The sequence below is a fragment of the Podarcis bocagei genome (genome assembly GCF_964188305.1).
Source record: "Podarcis bocagei genome assembly, chromosome: 2".
NCBI lineage: Eukaryota > Metazoa > Chordata > Lepidosauria > Squamata > Lacertidae > Podarcis > Podarcis bocagei.
In genome coordinates this window covers 49,726,443-49,750,635 of record NC_138126.1, presented here as the reverse complement: position 1 = coordinate 49,750,635, position 24,193 = coordinate 49,726,443, and the positions used below count along the sequence as shown (strand labels likewise).

General features: G+C 48.2%; 1 protein-coding gene across 3 annotated transcripts; it reads right to left on the bottom strand.

Annotated features, from left to right (window-relative positions):
* Positions 1-1,884: 1,884 nt before the first annotated feature.
* WNT5A (Wnt family member 5A) lies at positions 1,885-23,538 on the bottom strand. Of its 3 annotated transcripts, none has more exons than XR_014004376.1 (5): positions 16,538-16,665; positions 15,124-15,389; positions 10,468-10,760; positions 2,694-5,594; positions 1,885-2,661 (listed from the first exon to the last, which is right to left on the bottom strand). XR_014004376.1 is itself a non-coding variant. In XM_081180090.1 (5 exons), the coding sequence occupies exons 2-5, from the start codon at positions 16,657-16,659 to the stop codon at positions 5,136-5,138; spliced, it is 1,140 nt and encodes a 379-aa protein (XP_081036216.1). In that variant the 5' UTR covers positions 16,660-16,665; positions 23,511-23,538; the 3' UTR covers positions 1,885-5,135. The 3 variants fall into 3 exon arrangements, 2 of the variants coding, with proteins under 2 accessions (XP_081036216.1, XP_081036215.1); XM_081180090.1 differs by adding an exon at positions 23,511-23,538 and having other exon boundaries at positions 1,885-5,594; XM_081180089.1 differs by adding an exon at positions 22,113-22,339 and having other exon boundaries at positions 1,885-5,594.
* Between the last annotated feature and the right edge of the window lie 655 nt (positions 23,539-24,193).

Below are 24,193 nucleotides of genomic sequence, written 5' to 3'. Positions count from 1 at the left end.
GTTCAGATGCTCCTCTGTGCAAGTCGTCCTCAGCTGTGTGAGTTATCCTTTCGAATGACTGATTCATACAAGATCTCTGAATTCACCACCCTGAGTTACTAAAATTTCAATGCAGTGTGCAAGAGATTAAAATCATTTAGGGTTGTTGTTGTTTTATTAACGCCCACCCCAAGCTTTGGCAAACGTGAATACAAAGCATGGATGCAAAGAAGGAAAGAGCTCGTGAAAACTAGAAAGGCATCTTATAGAATTGTGGAGTCCAACCTCCACAGGTCTTCTAGCCAAGCTCCTTGTTGGTTCGTCACAGCAGTGGCCCATGTGGTGAGCCACTATCCTGGCACGGGTGTTATTGCAGCTTACCTGGACAGGCCTGCAATGGGGTGATGGCAAGACAGAGCTGCATGGACGCATCTGAACAGCAAATCCAGACGGTGCACTTAAGGAGCCATGACCTTGTGCCACCACCCAGCCCCTTTCAGGTAAGCACATCCCTCCAGGCCTACTCCAGATACCACATACACACAGAAACGGCCAGGGACATGTTTGTGCCTTCTGCTGCTGCCTTGATGGAGCCATCACCTCCAGCTTTGCCAGTCTTAGTTACAGCCTCTGAACTGCTATCAAAGATCTGGCAACTTGGCTGGACCATCAGTAGCAGTCTCCTTTGCATAAAGAATGTAATCTCTCAACAGTTTTCAATGGCATGACCACTGGTGGACTTGTTGGCATTCAACAGCAACATCCCAGTGTCCCAAATCCTTTCTGTAATTTATAATAATAATAATAATAATAATAATAATAATAATAATAATAATAATATATTATTTATACCCCGCCCTGAGTTTCCCCAGCCACTCTGGGCAGCTCCCAATCAAATGTTAAAAACAGTACAGCATTAAATATTAAAAACTTCCCTGAACAGGGCTGCCTTCAGATGTCTTTTAAAGATAGGATAGCTGCTTATTTCCTTCACATCTGAAGGGAGGGTGTTCCACAGGGTGGGTGCCACTACCGAGAAGGCCCTCTGTCTGGTTCCCTGTAACCTCACTTCTCGCAATGAGGGAACTGCCAGAAGGCCCTCGGTGCTGGATCTCAGTGTCCGGGCTGAACGATGGGGGTGGAGACGCTCCTTCAGGTATTTAGTCTTATCCTAAGGAGAGAGCTCTCGCTTTTCCTGTTTATAAGGCAAAATCGGAATTGAAGTAAAGTCCAGCACAGCATGCACAAAGCAGTTGAGCCTGGGTGTAAAAAAACGCTTCAACAACTAGTTGTTTGGGTAGAGAAAAGGGAGATGAATCCAGCTCTGCGTTCTGAACAGCCGATCAGTCCTGTTTTAACTTTCCCAAAAAGGATCCACTGGCTTTTGGCTGAGGGAGGGGAACTGAATAGGCAAGATTCATTTGTGCATATGGTTTCTCATCCACCTAGGCAGTGCAAGCTAGATCAGGAAAAAACTGTCTACTGAAAGTGCTCAGGATTCTCATTCTGCTTGTGGAATTTAGCAGCAGCCTCAAGGTTCTAACAAGTCTCCATTCTTACTTGCTGTATCGATGCACCTGGGATTGGACCCCAATGAACTCAATGGAGCTTACTTCTACCTAGATAAATATAAGGTTGTACTTTAAAGCATTTCTATCGTATCGTAGCAAGTAAACTTTGGCTCACCATATGTTGTGGAACTACAACTCCCATTCCCCCTTGCCACTGGCCACGCTTTCTAGGGCTGATGGGAGTTTTAGTTCCCCACACCCTTCTTACACATTTTCTAAAATTCAGTTTGTTTGTCATTTGCCTATCTTACCACAAAGTATTTCTTTAAAGCAGCTTTGCTCCTTGTTGAAATAAAAACCCTCTTTCCAAAAGAATTAAAGCCACCTCCCAATATATAACCATCATTTTATTTTTATAGTCTATTTTCCGTTACGGCATAAGCCTTTTTTAAAAAACCAGTGAAATATACAAATCACACGAGACGAAAATATGTACATTAAATGTACAGAACAAAGAAGAGGACATAGTAGATTTACATAATATCTGAAGAACACAAGTGAAATATTTTACATTAAATAGCATTTTAATAGCTAGGATCATTAGATTCCTGTCTGCTCTCACAGACAGGAGTCGCTATAAAGAATAAGTGATTCAACATATTTTTTTAGAAAAAGGATTATGGTTTTTGTATAATAAAAACCAAAAGTGACATATTCAGTGAACTAGTGCTTTATTTCATTTTATTTTTAAGTTGACATTGGTTTGCAGACACCAGGAACCAGGGAAGTTAAATATACCCTTGCACAATAAATTAAGAGCAATCATCATTTGGAAAGCTGATAATCCTGATGGCATTAATGAGACAGCTCACAGAATTTCGAAAAGGTAAAGCTTCTAAAATGGTAATGCTAATATGGAAGCCTGGAATTCATTGCAAACTGCTTATATGTATTGGACAGGATGATTTAGGGGAAGAGCAGAGGTCTTTCAAGGAATGAAAAGGCAGCACTGGGGTTGTGGCAAAGGCAAGAGCTAAGACTGCCTTTTAAAAAAAATTAACATGGGCCGTTTGTGTTAAGATGCATTTGTGTCTCTCATTTCCATTATCCGCAATGACAGCGTTGCAGAAAGAGAACGCTTCTAAGCAAGCTTCCCCCAGCCTGGTGCCCTCTGGATTTAGCCATTTATATACCGCTTAGAACCCTCATTTCTAAGCGGTGTACAAGAGCGATACAGCACGCATCTCAAAATCAATTGCAACTGATCAAAAAAGTCTTCACCAAGGGACCAGGAGGTCAACAGGTCTGATCTCAGCTGGGAGGAAACTCCGCAGTTGGACGTACAACTTTGAAAGCATGTCTCCTGGTAGACACAATCTCAGCACCTGAGCCACAGGGGACCACTAATAAGCTAGTGATCAAACAGGGATAAACAATATGAGGTGGTCCTTTGGGTATCTTGAGCCCAAGTAGTTAAATGGCCTTGAACTCAGCTCAGTTGCATAGGGGTAACCAGTGCAAACTTTTAAGCACTGGTGCTATGTGTTGGCACCAACAGTCTAAAAGCTTGGAATTTCCACTGCCAATGGCCCTGGGGCTGATGCGAGTTGCCATCCCAAACATTTGGAGGGCAGTAGGTTGTGGAAGTCTGCTCCAAATCATTGCAAACTCATGCACCAAGCACGTACAGTCCCCAAACATAACCAACAGTAGAGGGTATACAGGAGCTTTCACTGAATCGAGCAGAAAGATACTATGTTCTGGGAGGAATTTGAAAAAGCGTTGATTAATTTGTGATTGTCTTACCCTTCAACACCCATCTGTTGTGAAAGCCTGCAAAAAAACAAAAACACCCAACCTGACTTTTGTTTTTTAAAAACCCAACTTTGTTAGTGTGTGCTACTTTAAATGTGGACCGGGGTGGGGGGCAGATAGCAACAAGTTCAGTCTAAACAAAGAAACTGACCTGTCCTGGCAAATGGGAAGCCTTTTGTACTGTTGTGCTATTGGTTTTTTCTTTTTTCTTTAAAAAAAAGAAATCATAAGTTTCTACTTTGTCCTGATAATATGATTGTATTTTTTAAAAAAGGTTTGAGATACCAGACACCAGCAGACCATAGTTTTCCCATATATAATTGCTCAAGTACAGTTTGAGCAGTTTGTGCATAGCTGCAATATATTTCTAAAGCATTGTGCATTAAAATGAAAAAAACACAGGATGATCGCTTAGGCGTTGCTGCCACACGGCACTTTGAAGTGTAACAGCACTTTAGAAAAAAAAGTACCACGCGGCGTATCATCAACTCAGCATTTCCCCAAATTCCGCAATGCCATCAGTCAACTGATTTTTTACAAAGGGAACTGACTACGCACAACACTTTAAAAAGAAAGAATTAGTTTTGAATTTATTATTGTTGTTTTTAAGGACTTTGCAGACTGCACACACAATGCAGCTGCAGTTTCAGCACAGTCAAACCGGCACACACACTGCTTAGGAAATCCCACAGATAGCTCTTCAATATTCTTATAAAGTAAGGCAGAAAGGCTTTTCTAAATGTGCATAATGTGAGATAGGCATGTTTTACTTGACGTGGCAACGTTCCAAATTCTGCTTTGATCTGCGCTGTGCAGTCAAAGTCAGGTATTCTTCCTCCTGGTTTGCTAGCTGTTTGAAGGAATCGGTTGGTTGGTTCTTTTTCCTCTGCCCATTCAGAATACCTCTTCTAATGGAGACCCGCAAGACGGTACATTGTGGGACGGTGCTGATGAGAGAACTGCAACGTCCACCTGCCCTAAAACTGGCATCCATCATGGCTGCTGCAGGCGGGCAGAGCTACAGAGCCATGCTCCCGATATGGGTTGCTACAGCTTTGAACTCACTACCACCCTACTCCAGTGCCATCCAGGCAAACTTGAGCAATACTGGTGTCGGGAAGCCCCACCCCACTGGCTACTACTGGTTAGCGTCATTCCCCACAATGCATTTGCACAGAATTCCCAAGCCTAAATGGGGGAACACCATGTCACGCCAATGGGCCTTTAGATATTACCTAGCAGCACAGCTGTGGCTTTTGGGAAATTCTGCTTCCACCCACACCTTCAAGTTGCCACGTTGAGGAGAGCTCCCATTAGAGGTTACAGATATACGGATCAATGCTGTATCTGACTGTCTCACTTCTTTTGGGTTGCTAAAGCTCAGAAGAAATACCGTGCACAAATGTGTATGTCACCAAGCCGTTACGGGTCATGCTCTGATCCAAAGCATGTAACGCGGATACCTCATCTACTGCACTTGTACTATGTCCCACGAGGCTATATGGGGATGGGTTGGATTTCCCTTTGAACTACTCTATCTTTTCTTTTCTTAATTCCAAATCCTGTAAAATAAATATTCTCTCAGGTTCTCCCACCCGTTATTGCAAAACAAAAACAAAATATTTAAAAAACTATGCACAGTCTGAGCTGGATGCAGCAAGTTTTCCCATCACTTCTTGCTGAAGAAGATTTTTTTAAAAATCTCCAAACAAGGAAAGCACCTGCTGGACTCTATAAATAAAGAGTGGAGACCTTCTTGGGGCAACCTCTCCACCTCCCTACTGCCCTCTGCTGGTAGACCGGAAAAAAGCTCTTCCCACCCGTCCTCATCTATTTGCAGACAAACTGGTCCACAATCTCTGTGCACTTCTTGCATTTCACGTAGCAGCACCAGTGGAACTTGCAGTGGCAGCGCTCCGTCTGCACCGTCTTGAACTGGTCGTAGCCCCGGCCGCAGCACATGAGTTCGCAGCCGTCCATGCCTTCCGAAGTCTTGTTGCAGAGGCGCCCCTGGGTGCCCAAGGAGCCGGTGCTCTCGTTGCGCACACAGTAATCGGGGCTGGGGTCTATGTACACCAGGTCATGGATGGTGGGCGCATTAAAGCGGCTGTTCACTTGCACCAGCTTGCCCCGGGGGTTGAGCTTCATGGCTGCCGCGCTGTCGTATTTCTCCTTCAAGGCGTCGCCAACCTTGCGGAAGTCAGCCAGCTGCAGCCAGCAGGTCTTCAAGCTGCACGATCCGGACACCCCGTGGCACTTGCAGGCCACGTCCGCCAAGCTGTACACCGTCTGGGTGGGAGTTGGAAAGAAGGAAGAAGGTCAGTGCAAGTCTGGGGCAAAATATACCTCCGCCACAAATGCGCAGGAGGCATGGCCTTCGCAACGGGGAATCCATTCCCCCTTGACAGCACTGCATGCCTTGGCTCAGCGCTGTCACTCTTCCAGGACACACCTCTGAACTGCCCTGTTGGGATCCTTCAAAAAAACACATACCACACCGCCCTTATTGTGAAGGATGATTAAAAACGGCTTTACTTTCATTCATTCCCTTCACAAAAAGCCCCACCTGTTCTTAACTGTCAACTGGCACAGCATGGCAAGTGGGGGGCGTCCAGCACACAAAGAGGAACTTCTGGCACGTTTCCCTGTCAATTTGTTTGTCTGCCTCCTCCTTTGTTTAATAGGCTTATTATTCACCTTTCTAATAAAAATAACCCAAGGGGAGATTATATTTATATATACATAGCACACATACGTGCATAACAGACAGGAACAAGTCTGGCTCGCATCCCTCTGTGCAACTTGCAGCATGTCATTTACCGAAAGCCTTTCACCAACCATAGGGACAATAATGAAAAGTGGACAATAAATTGCCAACGACAAAAAAAAAATTAAGCACCAGTTGTCATAGAAGACTCTTGATTATATTGCAGTCTTCCTAATGCTCCCGGGGAATGGTCTGGCCACCACACGGAGGCTGAAATTACTCCATGGAAAGCTGTTTGGCATACCGTGGCTCACCACATGAATTGGGTCATTTTCTCCACATCTCTACAGATGTTTTTGTCTTGGCCCCTTGGACAGGCACTGAGATGAGAGGGGACAATAGCTCAGTGGCAGGCCACACGCTATTCTGGCGGGAGATTAAAAGGTTACAGGAGTCAAATAGCATTGGATTACATGGATCAGGGGTCTCTTGGACAACTCCTCACATCACCTCTGATATGCATGTGAGCAGCTCGTCACATGGCACTGGTCCCCTAATGATGCTATTAGTGTATTTCCATGTGGTGCCTAAAGCATCTATACTGCCTGGCAAGGTTGGCACCAAGTATGGCAAGGCACTGGGAGCTCTCTTCTGCCGCTGGGCCCTGTGTGAAGCACTGCATGGCTGGGTCTAGACACCCTTTTAAATTCTCACAATGCCCCAGAGCAGGGGGTAGGGAACCTCAGGCCTGGGGCCAAATGACACACACACACACAACATTTCTCTTTTGTTCTAGGGACTTTCCTCAGGCTACAGCCCTCTGTCCAAGTCAAGCCCCCTTGGCAGTGTTTCTGCCTGGCTGGAATGTGTCCTTGAACTCTGATGACGATGAAGGATAGACAGTGGAAGGCGGGCGTGTGTAGGATCTAGCCTGCACAAAGCTAAAATTTACATTCCTTGCTCCACCCCCTTTTGCCTCTGGCCCCACCCACTCCTAGCATATGGCCCCCAGAGGGTGGCCTAGAAGGGAATGTGGTCCTAGGACTGAAGAGAAGGGTTCCTTCACCACTGCTCCAGAGCTACACTAGATCAGAGACACCACATAAAATCAAAAGGATGCCTAGATCCAGCCACCTGGTACTTCCTGGAATGCCGGACCAGGAAGGGAAACAGTTAAGGCAACCCAGGGTAGGCAGCAGTAGCAACAGGCCCTGACAACTGCGCAAGGAAGCCATGCGCAGGCACTGCTGGCTGGAATAGGAGTGAGCTTCTGGCCATTCAAAAATGCTGCAATCTGTAGCTCTCAAACAAATCTGAGAATAGACCTTTGGACTCCTAGGCCTTCCTGGCTAAAGAAAATTTGCAAATGCCAGAGCAATAAGAATAATGCCCTGAGCCGAAATCTCATATTCTCTCCAGTGTGCATTGGGGATTCTTGCCTGGTCCATATGCAAATCTGCTCCCCACACTAAAACAAATGGGCAGGAAAACCACATGAACACATAAGAGCTCCTGTACCCAGGCAGCACCAGAGCATTCTTCTCTTGCTAGAAAGTTCTTGCTCTCATTTCTGCCAGTATAAAGTATAAAGATTTTTTTTATTTAAAAAAATCAGATCATTTATTACGGCATACTACACAGGCCTAGTTCAAATAGTTTTGCCTTTTCAGTGGTGGCCCCATAGCTGTCAAATTCTTTTCCCCTTGAGGTCAAGTTGGCACACTGCTTCCCCTTCCTTTAGAAGAAGAATCAAAGCATATTTATTCACTGTGCCTTTTCTGTTTCACCAAACTATGGAGCTTTGACAGCATTCTATTGTTTAAGCTACTGTTTTCCTTGTTTCTGTAATTACTCACTGTAACTTTAAAAGCACTGTTGTCTTAACTGACATTATTTTAACTGTTGTCATTATAAAATCATCATTATCAGCAGCAGCAGCAGCAGCACCACCATTGTTATGGACCACTCCAAGAACCACTGAAATCTACAATTACTGAAAAGAAAGTAGGGGAAATGGTTTGGCCACTGGAACACGATGGGTGTTCGCACATTCCCTGTTAACCTCATCTAGCCAATTCTTTCAAACGCATATTCACTTATAAGAATAACCATGGCTTGTTCCAAATTGAAAACCAAGCAAACTGTGTGTATTGCAAATTATTAGTTTGCCTCAAAACTATTGAGGTGAACTGTTGGCTGTCATGTTCAAAGGGCAAATGCCGAGTGACTCCCACAAACACATCCTACTGCCATTATTGAAGCAGCCATCCAGTTAGCAACCATGCACTTGCAAACACCCCAGCATATCTTAAAAACGCAAGAACCATGTCATGTCAGATGGGAGTAGGCACTGCTTCAAACCATAATCAGAAGTCCATTTCAAACATTGTTCAAATGGATAGCGAAAAGCACCCAATATGGCCACCTGGCTTGTGGGATTAGGCAGAAGCATGGGAGATACTGTGCATTCACTGGTGGCCGTTTCCCTGGCTAAAGAGCTGTATCAGGCTGAGATCAGCTAGAGAAGGGAGATTCCAAGAGGGAAACAGTTAGGCCAGGTTTAAGTCACTAAGCTATGGTCTTCTTCCCTTGAACATAGGAAACTGCCTACCAAGTCAGTTCGTTGCTCCTTCTAGCATAGTATTGTCTATGTTACTGGACTACAGCTCCTATCATCCTTGGCCATTGGGATCTGCTGGCTGCGAGTCCAACAATGTCTAGAGGGCTACAGGTCCCCCATCCAAGGTCCATACTGGCTGGCCATTTCAGACAGAGGCATTCCCAGCCCAACCGGGAGATGCCAAGGATTGAACCCAAGATCTTCTGTACACAAAACAGATGGCCTGCTGCCAATCCTCAGCCACACACAAGAAGGCAGAACTAAAATCAATGCCACCTGACCAGTCAGTGGACTGGCTTGCCGCTGCTAGACTTGCATCAGATTTTCTCTCTCCCTGCACACCACCCGCACTGCAGATTTTCCACTCCTGATTCGGCAGCTCCCTCCTACACCAATCTCTCCGCATGCAGCTGAGCCGCTCCGTCCAAGAGAGAAAACCCCAAAACACCTCTGGGTGGGGGACAGGCCTACACCGCAATATCCTCTTTGTAAAGCCTTGGCAAGGAGACCTTGATAATTTACCCTGTATAAATAGACATGAGTCAGTGTTGACACAGCCCCAAAAATCCTGGGGTCTGACACATTAGGTGGATGCCGAATGCCACTTCCACCCAGCATTAAAAGAAAGTTTTTTGGGGGGGCGGGAGATGGAGGAGGGAGAGTTCAACCTCTGCCAAATGCCATCGCAGGGAGGCAGCTCAAAGGGGGTGGTAGCAGGGAACCACTCGAAGCCGACAGGGGCAACTGTGAAAAGCCATTTTTCTCCTGCCTAGCAGCAAATTGGCCTTTCCATTGCTTTCAGATGCCTTCTTCTCACATTTAAATGCTATTAATTTTCAATTATCCTTCATCCTAATTCACCTTGAAACACAAGTGTAAAGTCTCCAGCCGACGAGTCCTGGCACCGTCACTTCTAGGAAAATAATGACTTTGGCTCCTTCCACTCCAGGGCAATAAAAATGAAGTTTACACTCATTCGTTTAAAAGATTTTAAAGATTAAAAAAGCCATAAAAACTGACTTCCACCGCAGAAGAGCATGTTTTCTAATAATACAGAGAAGCTGGTTGTTGGGTGGGTGTGTTTTTTTTCACAACCTCACAAGGAAGAGTGAAAATAGCCCCCTTGCAAGAATATTTCACTCCGGCAAAATACGGCGCTTCGGTCACCCGCTCCAAAGAAAACTGGATTGGTTGGAAATATAAACTAATAAAATTCTATTCTGCATAAAATTCACTGTGACTTGCACTATTTTATTAGAACAACTTGGAAGGGAGGTGGGAAGGGGGTACGTATTTTGCCCATTTGAAGGAAGGCTATCAACCCATGGCCCTTGTCATTGCCACTGAGCTTATACATAAGAATATGAGAAGAGCCCTGCTGGATCAGGCCAGTGGCCCATCTAGTCCAGCATCCTGTTCACACAGTGGCCAACCAGAAGCCTGTGGGGAAATCAGCAAGCAGGATTTGAGCACAACTGTGGCGGCAGAGCACAGCCATTCTAGCTAGTAGTTACTGATAGGCTTCCTTCTCCCACTCTCACTCCTTGCATTTAAATGGAACCTTTCCCCCTCCTGATCTAAAGGGAAATAACGGATCTCTCTTATTTAAACAAGACATATTCCAGAGATCACCCATCATTCAAACTCATTCAAAAGAAAATTGCTTTTCACCAAAAAAAAAACCCACCACACACAGAGGTTTGGGAACAGGTATTGCTACAGATTTGAAACGGGCCTTGGGAACGCAAAGGGTTTGGCATCACGGTGAGAAAAGGCAAGAGCAAACATTATTTTGGGGGGAGGGGTGGCGGTTTGAGGGGGGGTGTGAGACTTACTCTCCTCCCTGCTTCATTGTTATGCAGATTCATCAAGATCCTGGCGCTTTCGTAAGTTCCTCTCTGGTAGATCCTCTCTCGCTCACGGGCATCCACAAACTCTTTGGCAAAGCGGTAGCCATAGTCAATGTTGTCCCCACAGCCACCCCACAGCCAGTCCCGAGGTAAATCTTTCGGCCTGGCAGCCCGACTGCAGCCACAGGAAGAGAGCTCCCCCTCCCGGCAGGCCCGGCTCATGGCATTGACCACACCGGCAGCACTGACTGCGTACGTGAAGGCTGTCTCCCGGCTGCCTGCAAGGAAGAAGAGGAGGCTCGGAGTTACACACCAGGATCACATACATTTATTTTATTTAATACAGGTGAAGATCAATTCTGAGCTTCCCCCACTCCCGACATGACAGATGTTCATTTGAAAAGGGAAACAACAGTACATGAATGAAGTGTTCCCACTGTGGCTGATGGTATTAGATATCAGGATAGTGGCATAAAAATCCTAGAGTCTGCTATGCTGGTTAGAAAGAAATTCGGGCATCTTGAATTATCTATTCATTTATCTACAAAGAAGGAAACATATTGGAGAAGCCTGAGGTCTGGCCATCAGCTCTGGTAAAGTAAAAGAAAAAATGTCAGAAGCCTTCTTAGGATGTTTCTTCTTCATTGCCAAAGTTTAAAGGCTTGAAGTTCAGAGCTTGTCCCATTTGGTTAAATGGGGCTTTATCCCTAGTAAATGTGCACAGGATTGCAGCATAAGAGAGAGAGTTTTCTGTGATGTAAAGCTCCACTCAATTCGGCTAATTACTAGTTATCCTGAGGGGAAATTCATTAGTTGGTATATTACCTGAATCCAATTTCCCCCCGAAAAGAATTCATTTATAAATATCTCACTTCATAGGAGCTTGATGAAGCCCACAAGCCACATCTTTCAGTTCCTCCCAATTTTAGCCAGACCATGCTCTCTGTAGTCTTTCAAAAGAGTAGCTAAGGGTCTCTACAAAAGGTAAATTGCTACCCCCTCCCTGTTATTTAATGCCCAGCAGATACTTTGCAACACACACTGTCCTCACAGTAACAGCTCCAAAAAGGTTAAAGCTGTGTTAAAGCTCTGCCTTGTGTGCTGCTAATGTTTCTAAGAAACCAGAGGTTTGGGGGTTTGTTGTTGTTTTACACAAAAACAATTTCAAGAACTTCACTAGCTCAAAGAATGGGACCCAAATTTCAAAGAGCCCATTCTTCAGTGGAGCCTTTAGCTATTTAGGCACTTTTGCAGAGAAATATATTTTTTCTATTTGAGGAAATTAGGAATCACTGGAAAATCAAACTTTTTAAACAAACGGAACAGGCTGATGAAGGCACACACCAAAGCACCCAACCATTGTAACTGAGGCATTTTTCTGTTTGAGGGCACCTTCCTGCTTTTGGAGAACTTTGTACTACTACATAAGCCTACCAATTCTTGGTCGCATTTTATCAGCTGGACTCGATTTTAACAGACACAGCAGAACACTGAAAGCACCCTGTAGTATTTATTCTAGTGTCATTCACAGCAAAGCTCATAGGAGCTTTGCCTAATTGGTCCACTTCCACAGAGACAGCTCTCATCTCACTATCATTTTGGGGGATATGCCACGTCTAGGTTCTTCTCCACAAGCATGTTTTTAAAAGAACCCTTTCAAGTCTGGACAGGGGCAAAAAGGTAGAGATCGAAATACGCCAAAGACAGAAAGAAAACAGATGGAAGAAATTTGCAGGGGAGGGGGGAGCAGTTTGAGCAAGCAGCCCTGTGCCATGAAACTGTTTTCTGTAGGCTTCAGCTTCAGACGGTAGGAGCCTGTTTAAAGCAAGTCTCATCAACTTTGACAGTATTCGAAGTCTTGTTGCCAGCAGAGGGCTGGTTTGTTTAGAAGCTCCTCGCTCTCTGCTAGGCACGAACACGATTCCTTTATTATTATTATTATCTAAAGCTTTCTTGCATTCTCCCATGTAAATTGCTGATGTCTATTTCAAAAAAAAAGAAAAAGAAGAAAAAGAAAAAAGCCCTCCCTACTTTTATACTATTTTGACAGAAAGGGGCTGCAGAGAAAACAAGTGATTCGCTTACACATCTCGAAAGGGAATTTAGGCTGTAATCCGGCTCAGTTTGATGGTTGAAATGCCATTGCCGTCAATGGGATTTAAGCTGCCCAACTGAGCACGGGAGGACACTGCCTTGGGGTTTTGGTTTTGGTTTTTTTGCATCAAGCTGCAAGAACTTATACAAACATATAAGGCGCAAAGCTATATTTCCTTTGAACAGCATTCTCAACTTGAAGCTGCGATTCCACTATTATTGCCAGTGCAGTAAAATGTCTAGTCATAGACATTTTTTTAAAAAGTTATTAATTGAATTTGCTGCAGTTTCTCCTTCCAGAGAGAAAAACAACAACAACACCACACAGAGACATTTCCCCAATATTATGCAACCAATTTCCCAGGCTCTTTCAGAAACAAGGAAACAGCACGTTTTATTTGAGCCAGCAATATTGTGGTGATCTGATTCGCATCACACTGAAGTGAATGCCAAGGCTTTTGCAAATCAGGTTTAGATGATCAACCCTTGGGAGCAGTTACACAGAGAGCAAGTCAACGTTTTGGTACCATAGTGATGGCTCATTTGCAATCTGAACATATTGCAGGATACTGTATATTGAACTTAGCTAGAGTTTTGCTATTGACTTAAATTTGGTCCAACAGCAGTCTGAAATGTTATATAAACTTCCAGGATTTTTAGTGTGCTACATCAAACCACTATCAGCTCATAATTCTTTCAGGTCAATCAGCAAAGACATCATAGAGAAACATACAGATCCAGGCAGAGAGCCCAAACTGGCACGATCTTTTGTCCTAACTGCACACTGTAAGTGGATTTATAGCCCTGTAAGGCTGAGCCATGTCTATGCAAGAAGCAGGGCAGCGAAGCTGAGATCTTGTCCCCCATTCAAGAGAAACAGCAACCAATCCAATAGTTTATTCGAGGAAACTAGACCCAACTATGCAATGAGAGCACATACTTGTTCTCAATGAATACACTTTTCAGGATCTTTAACAGCTCAATGCACACATTACACTCACTTCTATTTTCAGTTAATCTAAGTGGCCAATTACCCTACTAAATAAAAATAAATACATGCAGATGTCTTGTGGAGAAGAAACAGAGACCTGGAAGCAATGGGGACCCATTCCAGGACTTGTAGATGCAAAGTCTGCAAAAAGAGACCATGGCAACTTAAACATGAGTCTTCAAGGCTGGAACATACCTGACCAGGTATACAAACGCTTAAGGTTTCAGTACTTTCAGGATTTTGGTGTACTGTTTTTATTTGTTTTTCGGTATGGGGCAGTGATAATCTGACCAGTTATTCGAAACCTCTCAGTTCTACAGCATCTGTAATGCAAAGCTGCAGGAGAAAACTTAAGTCTTCAATAAACAAGTGTTTCCACTTAGTTCCTTTTTTTGGAGGGGGGGAGGCATGGAAAATGTTTAATCTGAGATTTTGTAAAGCTTATTTTTACATAAAATTAACTTCTAGGGTAAATGTGACTTAACAGCATCCCTGCAAGCAATGCAGAAGCCTACTCAATGCATAAATGAAGTTACCTTTAATCTAATTTTAAAGTCATTCCAATCCTTCCCTATCCTATTTCAAAAAGCGGGATTTAAAATTAGATTTAGATCTCTGCATTCTGAGATGCTGGTATACACAAGTTGTGCGTTTGAGGCTGGGGAGGGGACATGGAGAGAGATGTATAGATTTGAATGTATGCTACAAATGCCATTATTCTAGTTGGGGAGGGGGAGCAACCCATCAGTCATTAGAGTGATGCTGCCTTTTAACCCTTGTAATTTAAGCAGGGGCAGTATTTATGCTGATGTGAGCTCTACAGCAGAAAGGCCCTGTCAAAAGCAACTAACAGAAGCTACACTCTCAGCATACAGGGATCGGGAGATTGCTCCAAGACAGCATTTTTAATTAACCATAATAATTATGGTTAAACGCATGCAACACCTACCTATGTTCTTAGCCTCAATGAAAGCACGTTGACTGCGAGTGCCAACATATTTAATTTCTAAATTGAAATCCCCTTGAAACAAAAATTATTTTGCTGGGGGGTGGGTGAGAAGGCTGCAGTCTTAAAGCACACTTAACTAGGGAGTAAGCCCCATTGAGCACTTTGGGGGCTTGCTTCCAAACACACAGAGAATTGGGCTGTGAAGGGGAAATGGACTCAACATAAAAATTATGGCATGACAAAAAGCTGGTGTGTGGTTAATCTGGAGTCAAATTCAATTGTCACACAGCTTTGGAATCCCAGACATAGAAATGACCCTGTTCTGGCTGAAAACGACTTGTTTTCATGCTTCCTCCTTTAAATTTAGATCTGGCTTAATTTTAATCTGTATCAGGACAAGGTTAGAATGGCAATGCTACTCTTCCTGTTCCCTACCACCAGTGGTCCCCATGTGCTTCTAGCTTCACAGGAAGGATCTCTGGGCTAAAGGCCATTTAGCTTTCTCCTTCTTGACAGGTTTCAATGGCGCATAAAGAACCTGGCAGGTTTTCCTAGCACACCCACCATGACGTAAATCCAGCACACACAACTCCCAGGCCCTTCCTACCTATCTGCATGACTCTGCCAAAAACGGAGTTGTTATCCACAGTGCTACAATTCCATCTTCTGTGGCGGAACTGATACTGGCATTCCTTGATCCCCGTCTTGGCACCCTCTCCGATGTACTGCATGTGGTCCTGGTACAAGTGGCAGAGTTTCTTTTGTCCTTGGGAGAGCCCGGCCAGTTGGCTGCAAAGGGGCTGGGCTCCAATGATGTACACCTCCGGCATCTGAACGGGGTTCATGGGGTTCATGTGGTTCATACCCAGAGACCTGTGAAAAGACAAAGGGTTGCAGCAATAAGCTCAAGAACAACAGCTGAATGCACATGCTGTGTGGATTCCGCAGACATGGAACCCAGCCCTGAAACAAATTTGCTTGTTCCATTTGGTCTGCTGGGGACGGCGGCCAAAATGTGGGAAAGGTGCCGGGTGTGTGTGTCTTCAGCTTCATTCAATCGTTGGAAAGCTAAAGTAAACCACATGCATGAATTTATTGAGACAGACACTGAATTATGCAGCTATCTAAATATGATGGTTGCCCCCCTCTTAGGCTGTCTCCCCTCCTAGGCTTCATATTTCACACTATCCATCCCTATGGTTTTTTTTTTTTTTTCAAACCTGGAAACAAAATCCAAGATGCTCCCAGAACACGCTTGATTCTCTAACATGCCATGTCAATCTTTTTAAAAAAGAAAAATAACTATCAGACACTAGAGAATCTTCTGTAGCAAGAGAATTGTTACCATCCAAAAGTTCGGTCTCATGATCCATAAAGGATGTAATGCAGGCCACATAAATTAAATGGGATTTCGAGCCCCCCCCCCCATGCCATCATTTAAAAATTCACAATCAAGAATTGGCACACAAGTGAATCCTGTCACCAAACGCCTTATTCACCCAATGCCTTAAAGACCTCAACATGTGTGCCTGTTTTCAAAGGGATAAATTTAATCTCAGCTCTCTGCGTGAATATTTACTCAGAAGCAAATTCTATTCAGAAAAATGGAGCTTACTCCCCAGTAAGTGTGCCTAGGGTTTCACAGCCTCATTTGCACAATTCTTTTGAGCTGAAACCAGCAAGACCCTAAACACACAGGACTCAAAAGTATGTGGCTCACTTTTGCACAGATGTGTCTAGAAAGCCAGGAGGACATTCCCAGTTACAATTTTACATTTAATTTAGTTTCTACAGTACTACTTATTCCAAACCAGGATTTGAATGACTACATAAATGCAGACTGCCTATCCTTTCCCCTCCATCCCTCCTAAAAGAATAGGAAAAATGGATTCAGGGTGTTCATAGTTTTTATTTTCCCAGGAGCAAGGTAGGCCTCCTCCACCTTATTGGATGGTTGTTGTTTTTTAAAGGGAGGGGGATTAATTAATTTGTACAGATGATGAAAATATTAAAAAGCTTACCACCAAGAGCTGGCTTCTATCACAACTTGGATAAGTGAAGAGAAGATGGCCAGACTCAGAAAGAGGTACTTAGAAGTCATTGCCTCTGTCCACAGAGCTCCACCTTGGACTAAGGTTCCCATGGACTTCTGCAGGGGAGGGAAGAAGAGAGCGAGAAGCTTTTATGGCCTGGACCGGACCATCTCACGACGGAACAAAGCGCAGCCCCCCGGGGTCTGGGAGAGGCGGCGGTCCTTCTGCGCCTCAGCCAGGGACTTGTGCGGTGGCCAAGCCAGTGTCTGCTCCAAGTTCATTCACCCGCCTCGCCGCGAAGGCTCGGCTTTTGAGTGAATCCCAAAGCAGTCTCGATAACGAGGAGGAAAAAGCTGAGTAGCAGCGGCGCCCAGCCCACAGTTTTATGGACACAAACAAATACATACATACATACACACCATCCGCCTCCGGAAAGAAAAAGAAGGCCGTTGCCAGCCCCTTCCGCGCTTTGCTGCTCAGACGCGGAGCGCGCAACAAGTGGAGAGCGACGGTCAGTCGACGGGGAGGGAGGACAACAGCACCCACGTCCCAGCCGTGGCGCTCGGCTTCGGATTAGAACGACGCGCGCCTCCTCCTTTTTAATTATAGGAGCCGCTTCCAGACGAGAATCGTCAAAACGGATCTTGCTCAGGAAGGTGTTTGCAAAGCACGTTTTTCGCCGCCGGCCATCGCTCCTCCCCAACGTCCGTGCATAAAATCCCCCGTCTCATCCCGTCCCGCCTCCTCCCCCCCATCACAGACAGCAAGACCTAGGGCTCTGACACAAACCAAAACCCCGCAGAGACGGACAGTGCCACCCCCACCCCACCCCCACATCCCGCTCCTCACTGTGCTATCTGGATAAGTTAAGACAGAGCCGTCTGGAGGGAGGGGCAACAAGGCGCAAAGGCGCGCGGCGGAGAAACGCGCCCGCCGAAGCGCGCCGCAGTTTGAAGCAGCCGATGAGCGCAGAGCTCTCTCTTCTGGGCGAGGGGGCAATAAGAGGACAGTGACCTGGGCCCCTGGGACCATCCAGTTGGAAGCGCACGGCGGGCGAGACGGGAATCTTGGAAGCTCCTCCAGCCTCGGGCAGGGACCTGGTTCGAGTTAGCCCCCCCCCCCGTTCGACTCCTCTCTTCCCACCCCCTCCTCCGCGCAGCCGATTTCTGGTTGAGGTGGGGGAACGAAGGCGAAAGGGTATAGGAAAGCCTTCCATGTACTGCCAAATGGCGATAGGGGGCTGCTTGTTCCCTTTCCAATTATCCGGGCAAATGGAGTCAAAGGAAACCAGCTCTTTTTCACAGGGGAAGAAGATTCATTGCTCCCTTTGATGAACTGGGAGCAACCCCTTGTTCTTGCTTTAAATAGGACTATGGAGAAGAATTTGCAGCCCGAAGTTCTATCTGGCGGCCGCACTCTGGTAACCTGTCCCGCCCCGCCCGTTTAATGTTACGTGAGGCATTTCAGAGTCTGGAATGTCGCACCTGGAAATCGTCCTCTGGAGCCAACCGATCCTAGTTTGTGGGTGTGTGAACTGAACGGGGCTACTCGAGAGTGAGTGTCACGAGAGCAAAAAATGCGGCGGGTGGGGTGTAGATCTGTGGCCCTCAGCGCTCCAAGCGCCACTTTGGACAGCAACCGGGACTTTTGCACGCAAGATATAAAGGACTCTGTCCGCGTGAAGTGTGCCATTCAAGTCGGTGTAAACAGAAACGTAGAGCGAGGGGCAGCTCGATCCAGAAAAGCAGTAGCCGTCCAAGCTTATAACAACAGAGAAATGAAGCCCCGGCGGCTTCGGTGGAGTTTACTCCCAAGTAAATAACGCGCGCATAAGGCTCCCATGGCTGGATTTTTATTGGCCCGATTACAAGAATCCGATAAGGGATAGATGACGCCCTAATAATGCAAGCAAAGAGAAGCTACTTGGTCTCCACTCCAGACTCACGCGCTAGTTTGGCCTTTCAAGTAGGCGCATTCCACCTAATCCGATTGACAAACCCGTCCAGACCGCGTCGCCGTTCCCCTCTAACGCCGGTCTTGCCTTAGGACGTCGGACGCCGTTATTCCAGGGGGCTTAATAATGGTCAGAGCGCTTCGCGGGCTCGACGGATATCGGTGCGGAGAGCTGTGGGCGCCTCTCGCTTCAGTGGGCTGGGTTCCAAGAAGGGCCTTGTAGAGTACACCGGATCGCGGAAACGAGGGGGCTTTTCGGAGGCTCGCCGGTGGCGGAGCGGCTCCCCCAGGCTCCAAGGCCGGTGCGTTGACACCGGTGGGCTCCCTTGCGCCTTACAGCCAGGCGATCGCGCCACGAGGAAGGCGGCTCTGGCGCCGGAAGGGCCCGAGCGAGGAAACTTGGACCTGCCCGGCCTATCGCGGGGTCCCCGCGCTTGCCGTCTTGCGCCGAGGCAGGCCCGAACTTTGCTGCGTCCAGAGGACCTGGTCCACCCACAGCCCGATTCCCCTTACTACAGATACTGTATATAAATCACCTTCTCAACCAAGGAGCTCCTACCGTACCTCAGGAGAAAGCCAAGGGCCAACGTAGCCCCGCGGAGCGGCCTTCCTCCCCGAGCAGAGCATGACACAAGGCTGCAGGAATTTGGGGGAACAGGCCGGAGGGGGGTGCGCGTCTAGTGACGGGCCGCTAACGGCGCCCGATTTATTTCCCCGGCAGTCTGAAGCGCCTTGAAGGAATGTGGAGAGTTCATGCCCCATAAAGCCGGCCACGCTCCAGCAAATTGGGGACGGGGAGGGAGCAGAGAAGGCGAGGCTGGAGAGGAACAGAAAGCCCCCGCAGCCGTCGGGGGGATGCAAAGCTCATGTGCGTGTGCAAATAACAGAAGGGAATAAATCCCCAGCTATAGAGAGAAGCCAATGTGTGTGTTTCGGCCGATGTGCACATAAGAGGTTCAACGTCCCCCGCCCCGCCTTTTTGCCACTGGCTCCCTGTGTGGCCCGATCCCCTCGGTTTTTCCGCCTGTCTTATGGGACTGTTGAATGAGCGATGGACTACGTCGGCACCGCCCGTCGGGCGCCTCGCGCCTCTCTCAAAGCGCTGTGCGAACAAGGCGGCAACTTCGCGGTCCCAGCCTCGGAGCTCTACCACTCTCTTCCCGACGAGGGCAGCGCGCCGCCGGAGATGCAAGCCTGTCCGTCGCAAGGGAACGCCTCACGCAAAGATGCTGGCGGAGTCAAGGGGGGGGGGTGTCCAAGGGCGCGCAGTCCTAGGGGGATTGCCAAGGGGGTGTGGACGCGCGGGATAGCAGGACAGACTCTCCAAAAGTCATCCACAGATGGGGACTTAAAGAAAATATATACATTATATCCGAATGAGAAAACCCATCTCTGCCACACAAACCCAGTTTCGGCTGTGATCGTGACACCCGCAGGCCTTGACTTGGGAATCCGGGGCCGCAAGGAGATTCTTCGGGAGGAGTTTCCATTCAAACTCTGCGCTCGCCGAGTCGAAATATTAGGCTCGGCAAGTATAGCTGCATCTGAGCGATCTTCTGCGCACAAATCCAGCTATAGATCTAATACAGTATTTAAAACCTGGTTTATGGCGGTGCCGGCTTTGTTTTAAAGGCGAGAGAGCCTAGTTTGACGCGGAAGCCGTTCTCCGCCGCCCCCAATAGAGGGCAGCCTCAGCCGTCAAACGAAGCCCCGGGACGCTACACTAGGGGGCCAGGGAAAGAGGGATGGTGCCTCTCTCCGCGTTTCGCCCTCTCTTTATGTTAGAAGTAATACTTCACCATTTCTTGGGGTTATTCCGTTCAGCCTGATCCAGAACGGAGAAAGAGCTCGGAGGCGGAGACCCCCTTCGGAGGGCGCCAAAAAGAAAGGCCCGGTGCTGTGCAGCGCCACCAAGTCTCCCCGAACCGTTTTTTGAAATGTCCGGCGCACACTGGAAACAAGCCGCCGAAGAGTCCATTAGGACCGGGCCATTTAAACTTCGCGTTCGAAGGCAGCCCCCGGACAGAGCAGACCATTGCTTTTTGTGGGGGAAATTAGCTATTTTAAAACGTTTTCTTTTTCGGGGGTGCAGATCATCCCTCCCCAAGAGCAGCCAGAAGGGCTCGCCCGCCTGCGATCCGAACTTGCTTGTCTCTCTCTCTCCCCCCCCCCCCAATTAAAAAAGAAAAAAAGAGCACAGGAGGTCTGGAAAGCCTGTTAGGGCATCTGGTTTTATGGCCGCTGTTTTAATGCTAGCTCTACCTTGGGTAAGTAGGCATGCAGACTGCGAGCCCCCTGGGCTCGGGTGGGTTGTAAAACGCAGGAACAATTGCCGAGGCGGGCCGGCTGGACGGCTTTGCAGGGCCAAGAGCGAGCGAGCCCACCACCTTGCCCTGGAGGGGAGGGGGCTTTGGAAAAGAAGGGGGGCTGTCTAAGAAAAGCAGGCGAAGCATTCCAAGGTTTTATGGGCTGCAGTTTTTAAACAAGGAAAGCTACTCATATACTAAAACTCCGGGAGGTGGAAGAGGGGAGGGAAAAGGTTGCCTTTTCTCCTCGCACCCCTGTTCTTCCATATTAAATGATATCCCGGGACTTTCGTTCAAGATCTCCCTGGATCTCTCTCCTCCGCCCCTCGCCCCGCCATCCCTCAAAAAGATTAGTTTCTGGGTGAAACTGAACTCCCGGTGACCTCGCGACTGTAACTAATTTAGCATACAATTGACAATTAAAAACAAACACACACAACCTCCTCAATGTGGAGCATCAAAGGGACAGCGAGGCTTGGAGGGGGGAGCAAGGAGGGGGGGACAAAGCAAAGCCCCTTCCGTCCTCCCCTTCCAACACAAGCGGAACGCTTTACAGATGCAAAGTGACAATATGCAGAAACAGAGAGCAAAATTTGAGGGACTGAGGTGGAGGAGGAGGAGGAGGAGGAGAAAAGCGGCCAGGTTTTTCCCTGGCCACGAGCCAAGTTCTCTTAAAGGTACAGGCCTCAATGTCTGCCATGCCCGGGTTCTTCAGCAGAAGTCCGCACGGAAGAAAGCTGCAAGAGATGTCCTATAAACCTCGATCCGCCTTGGAGGTGGCGGATGGCCCGGGGGTGGGTTAGACTGAGAAGCTTTAGGCGCTGGGAATAAGTTCTTAAAAGAACAGATAAGGGCTTTCCAAGGAAATCAACAATACTAAGACAAGGGGAGGGGGGGACATTATGGGAAGGATGGGGCAGAATCGGAGCATTTTGCAGCAACAGGTTTGTTGCGAGACTGGAGAGTTCTGACCGGCGGGGGAGCGCGCGCAAAGAGGGGCACCTAAATGAACGCGGTGAAGAGAGAGAGGGAAGCCTATGTTCTCATTCTTTCTCTCTCGTCAGTTTCACCTTAAGCCAAATATTTGTAAGAAATCCGAAGCCACAGCCTCCTTCTCGCGCCCTCCCTCTCCAAGGAGCTAATTTTCAAGCGCGCGCTCGCTCGCTCTCTTTCGACGATTTCCCCCCGATCGCAAATTTGGAGCAAATCCAGCCATCGCTTCGGACCCCGCTCCCCTCCTTCTCGCAGCCCAGCGGATTTCGAGCCCCCGCCCCGCTTTCCCATTCCTAAGTTGTGTTACTCACCTCCATTGTTGTTGCGGGAGGGAGAAAGCGTCGAAGATGGAGGGGGGGTGGTCGGGGGCGGACGGGCGAGGAGAAGAGAGAGACCCGCCAAAGCGAGCCTAGCTTAGCAGCCAAGTAATCCACAAGCGAGGCGGTGCGAAGCCCAAATCGTCGCCGAACGCTCCGAGGCAAAGAAAGGCAGCGGCTGGCAAGGGATCTCCGCCGGGCCGGGCCGGGCCGCTCCAGCGACGGAGCAGAGGCGCCTCCTTCGCAAGGTCCATCCGCGGTCGCGAGGGGACGGGACCGGCTCCCAGGCTGGCAGCTCCTCGCTCGGCTCTGGGGCTCAGACCGGCCCAGGTAGTGGTGCTGGTGGTGCTGCAGCAGCGGGTTGGGTGCCTCCGGAGCGCGCCTGCAGGCTCCCTCCGGCGCTCGCCTGCTGCCTACCCGCTGCCACGGGGCGCCCGGGGCTGTCGAGCCGTGCCCAGGCTGCGTCCCTCCATTGCAAGCCAGTCAAGACGGGGGGCGGCGGGGGGGGGGCGCAAGGCGAGCTCCTCCGGGCTTCAAAGCGGGAGGCGGCGGCGGCTGCCCCAATCCATGGCCCGCGGTGGCGCGAAGGTGCCTCTTCCCCTCGACCGACTTCCTTCCTTCCTTCTCCCCGCGGCTACATGCTCCGCCGCGCGGCGCAGAGTCGCTCCCGGCGCTCGCCTTCCCTCCGGCGTCTGGCGCGCTTCTGCCCTCGCCGCTCCTCCGAAGTGCAAGAAAAGTTGCGGCGGCGGCGACGGCGGCGGCGTCCGAAGGGGGAAGAGAACGGGAGGGGAGGGGAGGCGCAGAGAGCGGGCGAGAGGGAGCCCTCGGAGAGAGGCGCGCATGCGCCCCGCGCCGGCCTATGGCAGCCCAGAGCAAGGTTCTAAGGAGCACCTCGGGCGGCAGCCTCGGGAGGGACGCGGAGATGCTCCGTGCGAGGGAAGGAGGGTGCCCGGCGCCGCGGGCGAGCGTGTTTTCTCCGCCGCCAGGCTTTTGCAAAAGGCGCCATTGGGATACGGACGCCATCCGCAGCAGTGAATCCGGAGTGGCTGCTTTGCCCCCCCCCCCCACCCTCCGAAAAGCATTTGTTAACTTTCTCTCCATTTCGAAATCCGTTGGGAATTCAGGTTCACTAGACTGACGCAGGAATAGTTACCACTCCCACGAGCAGCAGTGACTCCGCCGATTTAGAAAACTCGGTTCAGTGGCACAATCCCATCCTGCCCTTGCCCTTGTTAATTTTCTGGTTTTTATTTTTTAATCTTTTTTTTAATCACGGTTACGAGTTTTCTGATCATTCCGTGTTTGATTTTAGATTTGTTTTTGCAACGCTTTGAGTTCCAAGGATTAGATAGCTACTACTAGTAGTAAATAAATAAAGAACCCAGCACTTACTGTTTTCAGATCCAGGACTCGCCCTTAATCCTAGTCTACAACATGGAGACAACTTTTTATTTATTTATTTATATTACGTGGTGACGTGCGTGGGCACCACCCCCTTTAGCTCAGGTGCGAACTTCTGCATATTTAGTTAGTCTCATTGGAATAAAAGGGGCCTTACTTCCAAGTAGGTATGCAGGAGCGGGTGGCTGCAGACTAAGGCAACTGTCCCCAAAGCCCTCCAGATGTTTTGTTCTACAATTGCCACCAACCCCCGGCAACAGATCCAATAGGTAGGGATGATGGAAACTATAGTTCAACAACATCTGGCCGGAGCACCAGGCTGAGGATGGCCGGTCTAAGGGTTTGCTATGAGGGTTTTTTGTTTTGTTTTAATTGGTCGGCTCAGCTCTAAAGTTTGGCCAACTGCGTAGCCAAGCTCTGCAAGTCCTCAGCTAGATTGGTAAAGAAAAATCGTTTTATATGCGTTGTATATGCGACATAACACTGCGACATCAGATGGCGCTGTGGAGTCCCGTCTTTCCCTGCCGGATTTCCCTGTATGAGTTTGCAACAAGTTTAACTGAATCGCTTCTTCGACGCGTCTTAATCAAGGAATGATAAAAGGAGAGTGGTGCCTCTGGCCATGAGCGAAGTGCGCTCTCCTCCCCAAGGAACGGCTATAATGACCAAGGTGG

Coding starts and splice junctions, on each gene's coding strand:
- WNT5A (XM_081180089.1), bottom strand. Junction 10,761..15,123: donor TGGCAGAGTCATGCAGATAG/GTAGGAAGGGCC, acceptor TCTTCCTTGCAG/GCAGCCGGGAGACAGCCTTC. Junction 5,595..10,467: donor ACAATGAAGCAGGGAGGAGA/GTAAGTCTCACA, acceptor ACTCCCACCCAG/ACGGTGTACAGCTTGGCGGA.